This window comes from Callospermophilus lateralis, chromosome 8 (assembly GCF_048772815.1).
Source record: "Callospermophilus lateralis isolate mCalLat2 chromosome 8, mCalLat2.hap1, whole genome shotgun sequence".
Taxonomy (NCBI): Eukaryota; Metazoa; Chordata; class Mammalia; order Rodentia; family Sciuridae; genus Callospermophilus; species Callospermophilus lateralis.
This window is the reverse complement of record NC_135312.1, coordinates 31,564,567-31,579,778: the sequence shown is the minus strand read 5'-3', so window position 1 is coordinate 31,579,778 and position 15,212 is coordinate 31,564,567. Positions and strand designations below refer to the sequence as shown.

The 15,212-nt window shown below is 41.5% G+C and overlaps 1 protein-coding gene across 10 annotated transcripts in view; it reads left to right on the top strand.

Moving 5' to 3' along the window:
• Apbb2 (amyloid beta precursor protein binding family B member 2) overlaps positions 1 to 15,212 on the top strand; it is a 331,462-nt gene that overhangs the window by 163,829 nt on the left and 152,421 nt on the right. For all 10 annotated transcript variants that reach the window (XM_077110214.1, XM_076865348.2, XM_077110217.1 and 7 more), the window contains one exon: positions 6,706 to 7,524. In XM_077110214.1, the coding sequence (XP_076966329.1) occupies positions 6,706 to 7,524 (819 nt within the window). The remainder of the gene's footprint in view (positions 1 to 6,705; positions 7,525 to 15,212) is intronic.

Genomic DNA, 15,212 nt, shown 5'->3' with positions numbered 1-15,212 from the left:
GTAGTTGGACCTTTATTTTATTTATTTAATGTGGTGCTGAGGATAGAACCCAGGGCCTCGCCCACACTAGGTGAGCACTCTACCCCTGAGCCACAACCCCAGCCCTATATTTAGATATTTTATGTCAATATTTCTTGAGGTGTTAATGAAACAGTTGCCTTTTTCATGTTGTTTAAGGATTTCTCCTACAAATGTTTATTGAGCCTACTGTGCGCTAGACTGCTGTGCTGACTGATGGAGGTCAGTGCGGGTGGGAGACTCCATCAAATTAAAAATGACAGTGAAGCAGAGTGGGTGATGCTGTAGTAGAGATGTGCTTAGGCAGACCACTGAGCCCTGGAGGGGCAAGAGAAGCCTTCACATCTACCCTGAATCTCAGAAGGAGCGCAGAATTGGCTGGGGACATTTGGGAAGACAGGGAAGATGACGTATGTGATTAGAGTGTCCACGGGCCTCTGAAATCGTGAACTCAGGTGTAGACACTTTTACTCTTTAGATCTCGCACTTCCTTTACTTCACTGGTCCTCAGCCTTGGCGGCACAGCGGAACCACCCAAAGAACACTGAACACCCTGACAGGGTAGTTGAATCAGAATCTTTGGGAGTGTCCTTAGGAGTAGAACCGGGGCATCTGTATTTTTTTTAAAGCTCCCCAAGGAATTCTAACGTGCCGCCAGGGTTGAGAACGATTATTCCTGTTCCTCAACCTTTCTGAGGCTTTTGATCCCTGACCTTCTTCTTTCCCTAGCTCTTGGCTTCTTTGGGTCTCATTCCCTCATTCTCTGCTCTACCCAGGTCCTGGAGTGCATCCTCCTCTGCAGCAAGCCTGAAGCCTTCTCCCATCCCCCTCTGTGACTGTGTCTATATGTTGTCCCTCTCTTCAGTTCCCTGCTAGACCCCTCCACCCAGCCTGCTTCCTCCAGGGGAATTTTTATCTTCATAGAGAAAAGGGAGGCTGTCAGTTTGTCTTTTCCTCAGTTTTGTGTCACTATATTGACTTATGCATCTGTTCCTATTCTTATTCCCTCCTGTCCCTTCTCATGTGAAGATGTGTCATTTCTCTTGGGCAGGGCTGACTCTTTCCCATCTGCTGTGGTCTCCTTCTCTCCTCACCTGGATTCTACCACATTGGCCGATTCCTCCTTTGTGACCACTCTCCCCTCTCTCCTGGCTTCTGCTTCTGTAGCCTCTGAACAGTAAAACATGACAAAGATGTTTGTTGTTAAAGAAACAAAATTTTTTCCCATAATCCTGGATCATTCTCCAACTACCATCCTGTCCCCCCCAACTTTGTAGAGGTAAAGCTCCTTAAGGGTCACTCTTTGCCCACCTCTTCCATTATCCTGAAGCAGATTTGTTGAAAGTCTCTGATGTCCTTCTAGTAACTCAGTTCACCAAACTCTTTTCCATCTTTGCCCCGAAATCCAGGTGGCTAATGGAAACCTCATCTTCGTGTCCTGGTCTGCCGCTAATGAACTACTACTGAGCATTTAGTCCTGCAGTTAGGCATGAAGACGCTAAGTCTTAAAGTGGACGATTTGTTTGTGGGTGGGAGCTGGCTGGGGCGCCTGCAGAGCTGCAGGCTGCTTTGTTCTTGCACAGCCCACCTTTTATAGGGCAGTGGGAGGTTCAGTCTTAACTATGGCAGAACATTTTGAAAACAACCAACTTGTTTGCTAGTACTAAGAAAACATTCTCCCCAGTGACAAAACAGGATATGCTCTCATGACATGTCAGGGAACATACATCTAAAGCATGTAGCAGACAGTACAGTTGGGATCTTGTTTTTCTCCTTAAACAGGGTCATCGTGCCCCACAAGAATTAGCCTAGTGTGAGGAGTTATTGCTGTCCTGCCATATGCCACATTCCAGCCTCCTTGACTTCAGCTCATAAACAGGAACTCCCAAGTGTGGGTTCTTCAGGGTGCACTTTCCATGACCTCAGGAGATGATTGACCAGAGCTGGAACTCTTTTGGAAAAAAAGCTACTGTCCTCTCCTCACTGTCTTAGCTGGACTATCGCAGTAACCTCCCAACTGACCTTAATGTCTAGGTCTTGTTCCCCTTTGATAAAGAGCAGAGTCTATTCTAATGCCAGAAGTAGGAATGTGGAGATGGAGCCATCCCTGTGAGTGGTGAACTTATCAATCAGGGTTCTCCAGAGGAACAGAGTCAGTAGGATTAACATTTTTCATACATATATATTCATACATACATATATATGTATGAATGATTATAAAAGGGGATTTATTAGATTGGCTTGCACATTCAAAAGCTGAGTAGTCCCACAAGGGCCATCTGTAAGCTGGAGAACCAAATGAACCAGTAGCTGCCCAGTTCAACAAGCTGGAGTCTTAGAACAAGGGGCACCGGTCATGTAGCCCTCCCTGGAGAGTTATGGTCAGAAGCTGCTTTGGAAAAATAAAGGAGCTGAAGTCCCATGTCCTTGGGGGATGGCAGCAGCAATATACACTCCGCTATAGAGAAATTCATCTGTCATCTTCCATGGAGTCCTCCTTCTGGATTTGGCTCCACCTGGACCCCATTTTATTGCACTGTGCCACCCACATTTATGGTGGGTATCTCCCCGACTCAGTTTGCAGTCCCACATGACAGCCTGGAAATACCCTATCAATACACCAAGAAATGTTATTTTATTTTTTTAATATTTATTTTTTTGGTTAGACACAATACATTTGTTTTGTTTATTTATTTTTATGTGGTGTTGAGGATTGAACCCAGGGCCTCGCACATGCTAGACAAGCGCTCTACCGCTGAGCCACAATCCCAGCCCCAAGAAATGTTATTTTAAAAGATGTTTTTATTAGTGCATTGTAGTTATACATAATAGTGGGGTTTATTTTTAACACATTCATAAGTGCATGCAACATAATTTGCTGTATTTCAGTCTTTAATACTTCCCCTTAACCTTCCTAATCCACCTCTGCCCCTTTCCCTTTACTCTGTTGATTTTTCTTCTGTTTATTTATTTGCTTTTATATATTTTTAGTTATTGATGGACCTTTATTTTATTTATTTGTATGCAGTGCTGAGAATTGAACCCAGGGCCTCACACATGCTAGGCAAGCGCTCTACCACTGAGCTACAACCCCAGCTCATGTTAATTTATTTTTAATTGGTACATTATAATTATATATGAAATTGGAATGCCTTGTGAAATATTCATACATGCACACAGCACGATTTGGTCAACTTTATTCCCCAGTTCTTCCCTTTTCTCTCCCATCCTCCCTCCCTCTTGGTTGCCTGCCTCTACTGATCTCTCTTTTATTTATGGGAGATCCCCTTTTTAATTTTTTTCCTTCTCTCTAGCTTCCTCAGGAGAGAAAATATTGAACCCTTGACCCAGGAAATTGCATTTTTTTTTTTTTAAGTAATATGGCCATTGTGATTGTATTAATTCTGCCTATCCATGAACATGGTAGGTCTTCCATCTTCTAAGGTCTTCTTCAGTGTTTTATAATTTTCATTGTAGAGGTCTTTTACCTCCTTAGTTATATTTAGTCCTAAGTTGTTGTTATTGCTACTTTCTAAGGCTACGGTGAATGAAGTAGTTTTCTTGATTTCTTTCTTGGTGGACTCATTATTGGAGTAAAAGAAAACTATTATTTTTTTGTATGTTCCTCTTGTATTCTGCTGCTTTGTTGAATTTGTTTATCAGATCTAGAAGTCTTCCCAGAAGCCTCTGGATCCTAGATATCTCTCTGTCCAATCAGATTGATAGTTCATATTAACCATCACAGTGAGTGTGATACCTCTTTCTACCTCATTCCATTGTTTCTCTGATGACCATTGTTGTTTTGATCTCTTACTTTAAGTCGCTTCTTTAATGACCTTCTGCCATAGTCATCTCCTTCTTTGGGAATGTGGTGGTGGAAGATAACAACATAAAAACAAATATACCTTACACACACTCACATATACACCATAGCCCAATTCATTCTATACCCTACTGCCTCAGGGTCAGGTCCAAGTCCTAGAGCACACCTCACAGAACCCCTGGCTGGCTCTTTCCCTTCTATGTGCCACTTCTCCTTTCATGTCTTGATTGGCACAGGATCCTCAGGTGATGATCTATCCTTTTCCCTTCAGATCTTCTATACCCCAAGAAGAGAAAACCATTTTCTCCTCTCACCTGTCAGCCACCACCTTAGCTGATTTCTGTGACTATTGTGTGTCTATCTTCCACAGAAACAAAAGCATGCAGGAAAGGAGGGAACTGTAAAGTGATAATAATCTCTAGAGTGTTTTGAGCTCTTATGATATGCAGCCATTAGGTTGAATGCTTAACAAGTCATCTCTTAGTCCTCAGCAAAGCTCTGGGAAGGGGTAGCTACTATTATTATCTCCATTTTTACAGCAAAGAAATGGAGAGTCTAAAAAACTTGCTTTTTGTGTATGTTGAAAGTATCTGGTCTTATTTCTTAGGTCCCATGATTTCCAAAGAAAAAAAGCTAAATATTAGGTTTTAAGCAACTTTATAAGATTTTTATTTTACTTAAATAGAAATGCAGATTCCTCTGAACCCTTGAGGGATTTTTATTTTTTCATAGTGAAACCTTGTGCTCTGTCTCTTGGGTACAAAGAAGTAAGGGGTGCCCAGATTTATTGTTCCATATTGTGCCAAAGCTCTCTGCAGGCCTTTTCACTGTCAATCCTCACATCAACCATCTACAGGAAATACAGAGCTGAGTTTGCACATCTACTTTGTGCAGGATGGTGCTGTTCTAACCTAGCCTTCCCCTCCCAAACCCACCATGATTGTTAAGCAAGGGAGAGAGTGACCTTGTCACTGAGAGGGCTGTGGGATCCAAAAGCCTTATGAGAACATGGCTAAAAGTTGTGATCTGTCACTTAGAGGATATAAAAGCTACTTACATATTAAAATCAGCTAGAAATTCTGATGGCATTCTTTCTGAAAATGTTTATAGTTATAAACAAATGAAATTTTCTCCCTAATAACATGCTAGAATACAATACCTAAAATCATAAAACAGCTTCATAGAAGTTAGTTGCTATGCCTTTTAGGAAGCTAGCAGATTTTCACTTTCTCATGTCACTCAAGGGAGTCAACCTTGTATCTGTGCTGTGGATATGTCTCGGGGAAAAAGTTCATGTGAGTTCTGGGGTTTGCTCATATCAAATACTACTCTTGAATGAGAGTGAATTATAAATTGGAACATGTTTTTCATAACATGGTAGTAGTGATCAGTCTTAATTTTTTTAAAAAAAAATTCAATTTCCCGGACATTATTTAAAGGGAAGAAATACACTGTATTCTCTATTCCTATAAATGAGACCGAAAAGCTGAAGTAATTCCTGGGTAAGCAGGATTTATTATAATTTTAAAGAATGTGGCCTCAAATCTAGCCTCTTCGGGTAATAGCCCTTAGCTATCTTATGGGCCACATGGTCATTCTGTTACAGATATGGGTATTGCCTAGAGCACATGGACATTGCCTAGCTTCCTGGAAGATTCAAGAATGAGTGACTCTTCTAAAATTGCCCAACTTAAGTATTTGATAATAAAAAGATAGCTTTAAGCTCCCAATCAGGGAGAAATTCTTGCCCTCCTCTTCTGTGAAGATCCCTGATTTTCTTGGGGGAGGAAGAGGGAGTTGTCAGAATACAATTTCAAGAATGTCAGGAGCTGTGCTTTGGTTCTTCTGCCCCTGGTGTGGAGATCACCAAAGTTGATGTGGAGGGCAGAGGATCAGATAAGAAGGAAGCCATTGCTCAGAAACTGAGAAACTTGAAACCTTTGGAATTCTTCCTGATGAATTTTATTCTCTTGTAGTCTGAAAAACCTTTCTTTCTTCCTAACAAGAGACATACGGAATAAATCACTGATGGTGCGAACAATATCTGAGATAAATGCAACTGTCAGATAGCTTGCCAGGAGTTCTGCAAGGGCATGTGGTGACTGCAGACAGCTGAGTCTGTATTTTAATTCAGTGGAATATATTCAGATGCCTTTGGGGACTCTGTGACATGTTGTCTGTGGTCCAGGGCTCAAGGCTGCATTTTTAGTAGTAATACTGCTTGTGTTTGTGTTCTTGAGAAATTAAGCCATTTCTTCAAAATTTCTGTTGGGCACAAACAGTGAGCCCAGGTCAAAAATGTTCATGAAGACCTGAGCAAACTCTAATGGAGATTTGGGTTTCCAGACATTCGGAACACATTTTCTAAACATGGATGTATGGAACATCACTGAACAATGACCTCTCAGGTTAATTAAGAAAACTGGAGCCCCAGAGGAATTTTGAGCAAAGTTTTTGTTTTTGTGGCTGGAAGGAACTATAGAATACAAATGTGATATAAATGTTTGGAAAGGGGATGATTTTCAGGTTATGAAAACTGAAGACCAACCACCAGAAGGAAATGCTTTTATATGAATTCAAAATGCTTTTTTTTTTTTTATTCCAAGTAAAACTTAGATCCTCAGATGTCTTAGCTTTTCTAAAAATTGACTTTTGGGTATCCACACTAAGCCTTTTATTTGCTCCTGTTTAACATAGGAACTGATTGTGAAATAAGGAGGGGAAATGGGGCAGTTCTGCAAGAGTGTATTATGGAGCAGAAGCATTGATTCTTTCAATTTTCCTTATAAAAATGTCGGCTCATGCTGCATACTAACTCGTGCCATCAGCACCAGCATCTAATGACCAATTTTCCTTTTCCCCAGGTGACTCAGGTGCGGACACCTTGGCAGTGTTTATGGCCAGCAGCGGAACCACAGACGTCGCAAATCGGAACAGCCCAGCCACACCACCAAACACCCTTAATCTCCGTTCTTCACACAATGAACTGCTGAATGCTGAAATAAAACACTCAGACACCAAGAACAGCACACCTCCCAAATGCAGGAAAAAATATGCACTGACTAACATCCAGGCGGCAATGGGCCTCTCAGATCCAGCTGCACAGCCCCTCCTGGGAAACGGCTCAGCCAACATCAAGCTGGTGAAAAATGGTGAGAATCAGCTCCGAAAGGCTGCCGAGCAAGGGCAGCAGGACCCCAACAAAAACATCAGCCCCGCCGCAGTCATCAACATAACTTCTGAGAAGTTAGAAGGTAAAGAGCCCCACCCACAGGTTTCCTCCAGCTGTGAGATTTTACCCTCCCAGCCCAGGAGAACTAAGAGCTTCCTAAATTACTATGCAGACCTGGAAACCTCAGCCCGAGAACTGGAGCAGAACCTTGGCAACTGCCATGGGGTCGCGGAAGAGAAAGCCCAGCCAGGCCAGGGCCAGGTCCCTGCTGCCATCATCGGGAATGGTGACTTGCTGCTGCAGAAACCAAACAAACCCCAGTCCAGCCCGGAAGACGGGCAAGTAGCCACAGTGTCCTCCAGCCCAGAGACCAAAAAGGATCATCCTAAGACAGGGGCCAAAACCGACTGTGCACTCCACCGGATTCAGAACCTGGCGCCAAGCGATGAGGAGTCAAGCTGGACAACATTGTCCCAAGACAGTGCTTCCCCCAGCTCCCCGGATGAAACAGGTACCCCAGGGAGAGGTGTGGCCTCAGGTGCACTTCCTGTTGGTATTTTTAGTTATGGATGGAGTAATTCTCTAAGCTGACTAGAAATGCCCTTTTCCAGGCCGACAAGAACAGGATAACATTATTAATAACATTAATTTATAATAACATTAGGTTAAAACTGGGCAATTTGTATGAAGAGCATTGTTAGACCCAACCACACTTTAGGTTAGTTTCATTTTGAATTATGCATATGTTATTTGCTCTGGGAAGCATTTTTGTAAAAGAAATAGGTCTTGTTGGTTAAATGCAGTAAAACAACATCAATATAAAAAGTCATACTGCCTGAGTTTACGCGAGGTAGTGCTATATACCACCTCGAAATACAGGATTTTTGGATTCTTTTTACATAAAATAAGAAATATAGTTATTAGAGGCAAGCTATAATCCAATTAAGAGAATCAAGAGCCAGTGTGGTGGCGGATGCCTGTAATCCCAGCGTCTTGGGAGGCTGAGTCAGGAGGATTTCAAGTTCAAAGCCAGCCTCAGCAACCATGAGACGTTTAACAACTCAGTGAGACCCTGTCTTTAAATAAAATACAAAATAGGGCTGGGGATGTGGCTCAGTGGTCGAGTGCCCCTGAGTTCAATCCCCAGTACCAAAAATAAAGAAATAAATAAATAAAAGAGAGAATCAGCTCAAAATTTAAAGTTCTCAAAATTTATTATACCCAAACTAATGAAAAGTTAAAAGTTTAAAACATTAGAAGTCTGTTCCTTAAAGACATTTTCCTTTTGACCTTTACTGGGGAATATTTGATTAGTCTCTTCAAGTGAGATTGGAAAGTGATGTTCATTTCTCTTTAAATGAATTTAGAAGTCTAGAATTTTAATGGGTCTAATCGAGATCTGTCATCTGGTACTTTGGTCTATATGTGTAACATCTTTATTTATCAGAGGAGTTGCATTGTGACAGAAATACACAAGGTCCTAAAAGTCAGCTACCTTTTATCTCATTTTCTCAGATCCCTACTCGACTGATCAGAATGCTGGGAGATGTGGGAGCACTTTGTCATATAGAAATTCAGTGTAAACAAGATTCACAAGGGAGTCCCAGCAGCTGTCCTGGTGGGTCTCGAGGCTGTTAATGTTGGACAGATACAACAAGTAGAACCGAACACCAGGAAAGGAAATAGCATTTTTCCAACCTATAAGGCAGATAAATAACAGTAAGGAAAAGGAGAAGGAGAGAGTTCAGACATTAACTTGTTTTTTAAAAAAAGAAGTGTTTTTGAAGTGCCCTTTAAAGGCCTGGTACTTTCAGTGATGGATTCTCTCAGCCTCGTGTGGCTGGATATGGCAGCAGAGAGGTATAGGTGAGTCCATTTCATCCCATAAATGCCTGGCCCTGCACATCATGGGAATCATAATTACGTTCTGTAATGTCGTTAAGCCCTCAGCTCTCTATTACTTTTTACTCACATAGAGAATTCATGTCCTGTACTTGATGACATTGTCACCTGCAGGTATGTGAATCTACACAAGCTGTTCCTTGGGCATCTTTCATCCAAACTCCACCTCCTGTTTTCTGGGCCCCTCTGCCTGCCTCTGGTCATGGCAGCCTTTCTGTAGTGCTTCCAAACACAGCGTTTTCTCTTGCAGTTAAATCTTAAATTAACTGGAAGATACTACAGCAAAGCCTCCCCTCCCTCTCGCTGTTGCCTCCTTCTCCCAAAGAGGACTGCTACCTTTTTGGAGGGGCTATTTTTTTTAATGAAATAATTTTTTAATCAGTTTGTTATAGTTATACATAATATTGAGGTTCATTTTGATAATTATACCAGCATGGACCATAGTGTGTTCCACTTCAGTCCCTGTTACCTCTCCTTTCCCTCCTCACCTCCCTTGCCCTGTTCCCTTTCCCTACTCTGATTTTTCTTGTATTTAATTTGTGGATTTTTTCCATTTAGTGCATTATGGATATACATAAAGATGAAATTCACTGTGGTATATTCATATATGTACACAGGAAACTTTGGTCAGATTCATTCCGCTGTTCTTCCCTTTCCTGACCCTCTTTCCTCCCCTTCAATCCCCTCTCTTACTGCACTGACCTCTGTTCTATTTTCATGGAATCCCCCCACCATTTCCTCTTACCCCTTATTTAGTTCTAGCTTCGTCTTATGAGAGAAAACACTCAACCCTTGACTTTCTGGGTCTGGCTTATTTCACTTAGCGTTATATTCTCAAGTTCTATCCATTTACCAGCAAATGCCATAATCTCATTCTTCTGTATGCCTAAATAAAACTCCATTGTGTATGTATATCACATTTCCTTTACCAATTCATCTGTTGATGGGCACCTAGGCTGGTTCTATAGCTTGGCTATTGTGAACTGTTGTTGTTATAAACTCTGGCATAGCTGGGCCATTTGGTGGTTCCTTTCCTGTTTTTTTTTTTTTTTTTTTTTTTTTTGAGAAATCTTCATACTGCTTTCCAGGGTAGGTTATTCCAATTTGCAGTCCCACCAACATTTTATGAGTATAAAGTCCTTATCTTTTAGAGGTACATACTAATATAATAAACTAATGTATATAACGTAGTATAGTTAGCCCTGTTTGTGGATTTGACTTACTGTTGATCAACAATTTTTGGAGGAAAAAATTGCAACTGCACTGCACATGCATGTATATCACATTTTCTTTACCAATTGCAACTGCACTGCACATGGTTAGACTTTTCTCTTGTCATTCTCTACACAGTACTGTATAGTTACTTACATAGCATTTACAATGTATTACGTATTATAAGTAATCCAGAAGTGATTTCAGGTAGAAAGGAGGATGTACATAGGTCATTTTATATAAGGGACTTGAGTATCCCTGAATTTTCATATTCTACAGGGGTCCTGGAACTCCCTATGAAGTCCCCTATGGATGACTGTGACATTCCCCCAAGGGATGACTATATATAGTAATACCAGTAATAATGCCTAAAATAATTGGGGTGAGGGATGAAAAAAGAAACAGAATTGGCCATAAGCTGGCAGGTTGTTAAAACTGGATTATGGGTTTGTGAGGGTTCATGATTCTAATTTTTTGTTGGCAAACTTTTCAAAATAAGAAGTTAAGTAAGAAAAATTAAGTAGTTTTTATGCTTTGCTTTTTCTATTTTTATTTTATAGGTCATTGCCTTTTAGAGCAAGGGTGACAGGGTGGTAGCAGCTCCCCTGGGTCCCTGAGTGTAGATGTTTTGGATCAGGTGTCTTTGAAACAGTGTGTCGACCGGGCCTGAAGATCACATTTTGAAACCATCCTAGAAGTCAGACGTGCTTTCCTTCAGAATGGTTGCTTTGGGACTTCAGCACCCATTTGATTCAGCAGGCTGCAGTGTCTCGAAATAGAAACATTAATAGTTTTGGGAGCTCTCTTTTGACATAGCCTAGAGCCAGATGTGTCACCCTAGTGAGAGAGAACCACTTCATGTCACAGCTCAGAGCTTCAGGTAATAAACACCACATAGATGAGTAAGCAGAATAAAATAAACGATTTTTCAGCCTTCGTAATTCTTTGGATTTCATCTTTCCAGTAAGACACACTGTTAATGTTTGAAATGATCGCAATCGTTTAAATCAAACATTGTAAATAATGGGAAAATAATGGAAAATGTTCATTATATGATGTTTTTCTTTTTTGGTACCAGGGATTGAACCTGATTGGGGCAGTTGGCTGCTGAGCCACATCCCCAGCCCTATTTTGTATTTTATTTAGAAACAGGGTCTCACTGAGTTGCTTAGCACCTTGCTGTTGCTGAAGCTGGCTTTGAACTCGTGATCCTCCTGCCTCAGCCTTCCGGGCCACTGGGATTACAGGCATGCGCCACAGCGAGCTGCTTATTATATGGTTTTTATAGTATATATACGTTGTATACCAAACACAAATGTTAGCTATTGAGAGATAAGAAGAAATGAGAGTCTTTTTAAGATACTAGTGGACAGTGCCATAGTATGTGTATAAAGAGTGTATATTTCCTATTTGCCATGTGTTAACATTCGTCCAGTGGAGTGTGTTTTATGACTAAATCATGACAAAATCATCTTTGGATTATGTGCTGTGCTTTGGGGAAACTAGAAAAATATTTATAATAAATACTGAGGGGTATCCTTTTCTGAGTTAGAATGCTATTTATAAAATAAAATGCACTGCCTAACCTAGAGACTGACGACTTTCTACTTCCCTTCTTTCTGAATTGCCCGCTCCTGCTTTCCATGACCCTCCCACCCAGTCATGTCTATTGTGTGCTGCTGATCATTTCCTCATGTGTAGTTGGTCCTTGGAGAAAACAAGAGGCTGTTAGGGAAAAGAAAAGCACCTCTTAACATCACATCACTGGGCTGCTGTTGTTTAGGGAGTCAGAGAGTGCCCGGATCCTGACTCTAAAACAAAGGGTGGCATTGTGTTGACAGTTGGAAGTGAGAACTTAAATGAGGTTCCGGTTGGGTCTGAGGCACGCTTCCTCAGTGGCCCCAGGTAAGCACAGTGGTTCAGTAAATACACGTCAGTCAGACTGTGTGGTCTCTCTGTTGGTTGCTTTCCATTTTATGTTTGCTTCATAAAAACTTTTCTTAGAAAGGTGCATCATTTTGAAGCTTCTGGGATACTGGTGTCTGTGGTGCCAACGTGTAAGTAGGATTTATTTGAGCTTCACAAAATTGAAGTCAGAGTATGATGCTAGGTGGATTTTGGTGGTTGTTGCTGGGGATGGAATCAGGGCTCTGCACACATGAAGCATATGCTCTACCGCTGAGCTACATCCCCAGCTCAAGATGGATCTTATGTAATAAATAACATTTCAAGGTTAGCCTAATGCTCTGGGCCTAATGCTCCGTTGCCTTATTAAGAACTTGGGGTCTAGACTCAACTTCCTGAATTCAAATCCCAGCTCTGCTGCTCACAGGTAGTTCACGTAGCTTCTCGCCTATAATATGGGGGCAGTGGGCAGTGGTAGGGTTTGGCATCAACCTATCATTAAAGGTTAAGTGAGCGCATCTTTAAGGGACTCTTAGAGAATAATTTCTAACAAGAGTTTAATAATGATGGTTATCAGTACAGTGGTGTGACATAAAAATTCAATTTTATCTTGATTACAATTTGCCTATATTTTAGTTAAGATTATCTGGATCCTCGGGGCATTGATTGGTTCATCTTTGTATTGTCAGTGCCTAGAAGGTAGCAGATGAGCCTAAATAATTAAGTCATGATTAATTGAATAAAAATGAAGGCCATCTACATATCCCCAAACATCCCTGGTGCATTGAATAGGTCATTTGATGTTATATCTTAATCAATATCTGATTTTGGTATTGGCTGCATGCTTTATAACTTAAATGGTCCTGGGGCTCAGTCACCACAGTTACTGCATTAGGCAGGCTGAAATTCTAGGCCCTGTTCTTGGTACTTTCTCACTGTCAGGTCACCACACTGGGATGAACTCAGGTCTTTGGACACCGTGTCCAGTGATTTTTCCATTGTACCACGGTCTTGAGACAGGCATAAGGCCCCAGAGGCTGAACACATGAGACTTGATCCTGTTCAGCCGGATGCATGTAGTGGTGATCTTGAGAATCTAGAAAATGGAAAATTATATTTTAGAGGATCTTTCCATGCTGGTAAGCAATTCAGCTTACCAGAAGAGATGGCATTTAAGCCATCTAGAAACCTGCCTAGACCCTCAAGCCTGCTGTTGAGTTCTTCTCAGGGCTTGCTACCTTCCTTAAAAGTTTCCACTTAGATTTAGAACTTTATCACGTGCATATGTGTGTGCATCTCTTCACGCTTTGTGTGACATGTCGTGAGAAGCCTCGTACATGTTACCTGTCTGCTGGTCGGATGGATGGAGCTGGATCACGTCACCCTGAGTGTTCTCTGATGTCTGCTGTGTCTGCACATCTATAGACATAGAGAAAGTGAGCACAGCTGGTAAAAATAGTTGGTAGAGCACTTGGATAGGGCGATTCTTACTTACAGTCTGGGCTCCAGGGAGGGATGAAGAACTGGGGCCAGTAACTCATTCCACCAATGTTCTCTGCATTGGCGTCCATGGGTCTGTAAGTCAGAGGAGCCAGTACCAAGGAAAAGGGCCAAACTGATTTCAGTTGCCTTTGCATTTTGCCTGAAATTGCAGGTTGAGCCACGTTGCTATAGAGTTTGAATTCTCTGATGTTTCAAATCAATTGATTTCCAGTCTCGAGGCAAGCAGAGTGGAGCTCTTTTGTAGGCTGAATAGTGCATGAGAGCGAAAGCCAAGGCACAGACCTAATTATGTCAACACGACGGGCAGCACTTCTTATTTCCGGCATCAGCTGGCCTAAGGTGTTAGAGCATTGGATAAGTTTGTATTTTTTATACTTCTAGAAACCTCTTCTGAATGTTCATTTTTATCTCAAATGGCTTTTGGTAGTTCAACCATAAATTCTCCTCTTTTAAAATTCCGGAATATAAGAAAGGCCCAGTTTTTTGCTGTTCTGCCCTGCTGGTTAATTTTAATCTTTCGAGCACTGATTGATTCACTAGCCTTCCTGTCTGTCTGCTCAGCTGAGAGTTTTGTGGTGTGACAGGAGGAATTCAAGAAGGCAAATGTGAGATATTTCCAAAATAGTTGGGGCACACTCTGTTCTGGGGTAGATCGTGTGTTTTCTAAATGAGATTTTAGTGCCTTGGGGGTAAAATGTATCAAGATATTTCTTATCTCACCCTGTGAACTTAAGGAAGACAATGATTTGTTCCATTGGTAGTTTTGGAAAATTCTAGACACAAAATGTGTTCAGGTAAATGTTTAAAGATAATTTTGTGTTGCTTTCTATAATGAAGTATGCTAGGTACTCCAAGGAGCAAAAAGGCTATATGATAAGGTGAGTGGCAGCAGAAGTCTAGCAGTCTGTGAACACACTCAAGACAGCAGATACCTGTGAGTCAGACCCAGAAAAGTGTCATGAGAGGATAAAGGGCTATGAGTGGAAAAGGCAGAAAAACACAATCAAGACACAGCAAAGCTAACATTTAGCAGTACAGCTCAGCTCTGGAGGGTGAGATAGTTTAGGAATTTGGCATGTAAAAACAAGGTTATTCCTTTTGATCAAAGCTTAAGAACATATACTGTATTTGTCCACTTTCCTTTACAAGAATGAAATACCTGAGGCAGACTACTTTATAAAGAAGAGAGGTTTATTTGGGCTCATGATTCAGGAAGTACATGTCTAGGGACCTTCCTGCTGGCAGAGTCCTGGGCAGCACAAGTATCTGCCTGGGTGGTCATTTTCTCTCTCATTATAAAGCCACTAGAATTCAATCAGGGGGCCTCCACCCTAGTGACATTATTATATCTAACCAGTCCCCAAATGCCCCACATTTAAACACTAGAATTAGATTAAAGTTCCACCTGCTTAGTAACTATTAAGACCAGGGCTTAAACCCTTCATGAGTTTGTTAGGAACAAGCCCTACTCAAACTGTAGCAGAAAGGAATATCAGTAATGGCCATGCTCCTATCTCAGTTTAGGAAACATTTATTGCTTGCCTCGCGCACAGAGCTATGCAGAATATGAAGAGAAAGCGTGTGACCCTAACTTTAGGCAATGCCAAGGCAACAGGGTGCCAGGAAAGCTTCAGAGCTCAGACATGGACAGCGCTGGGGAGTCCACAGACAACCCTG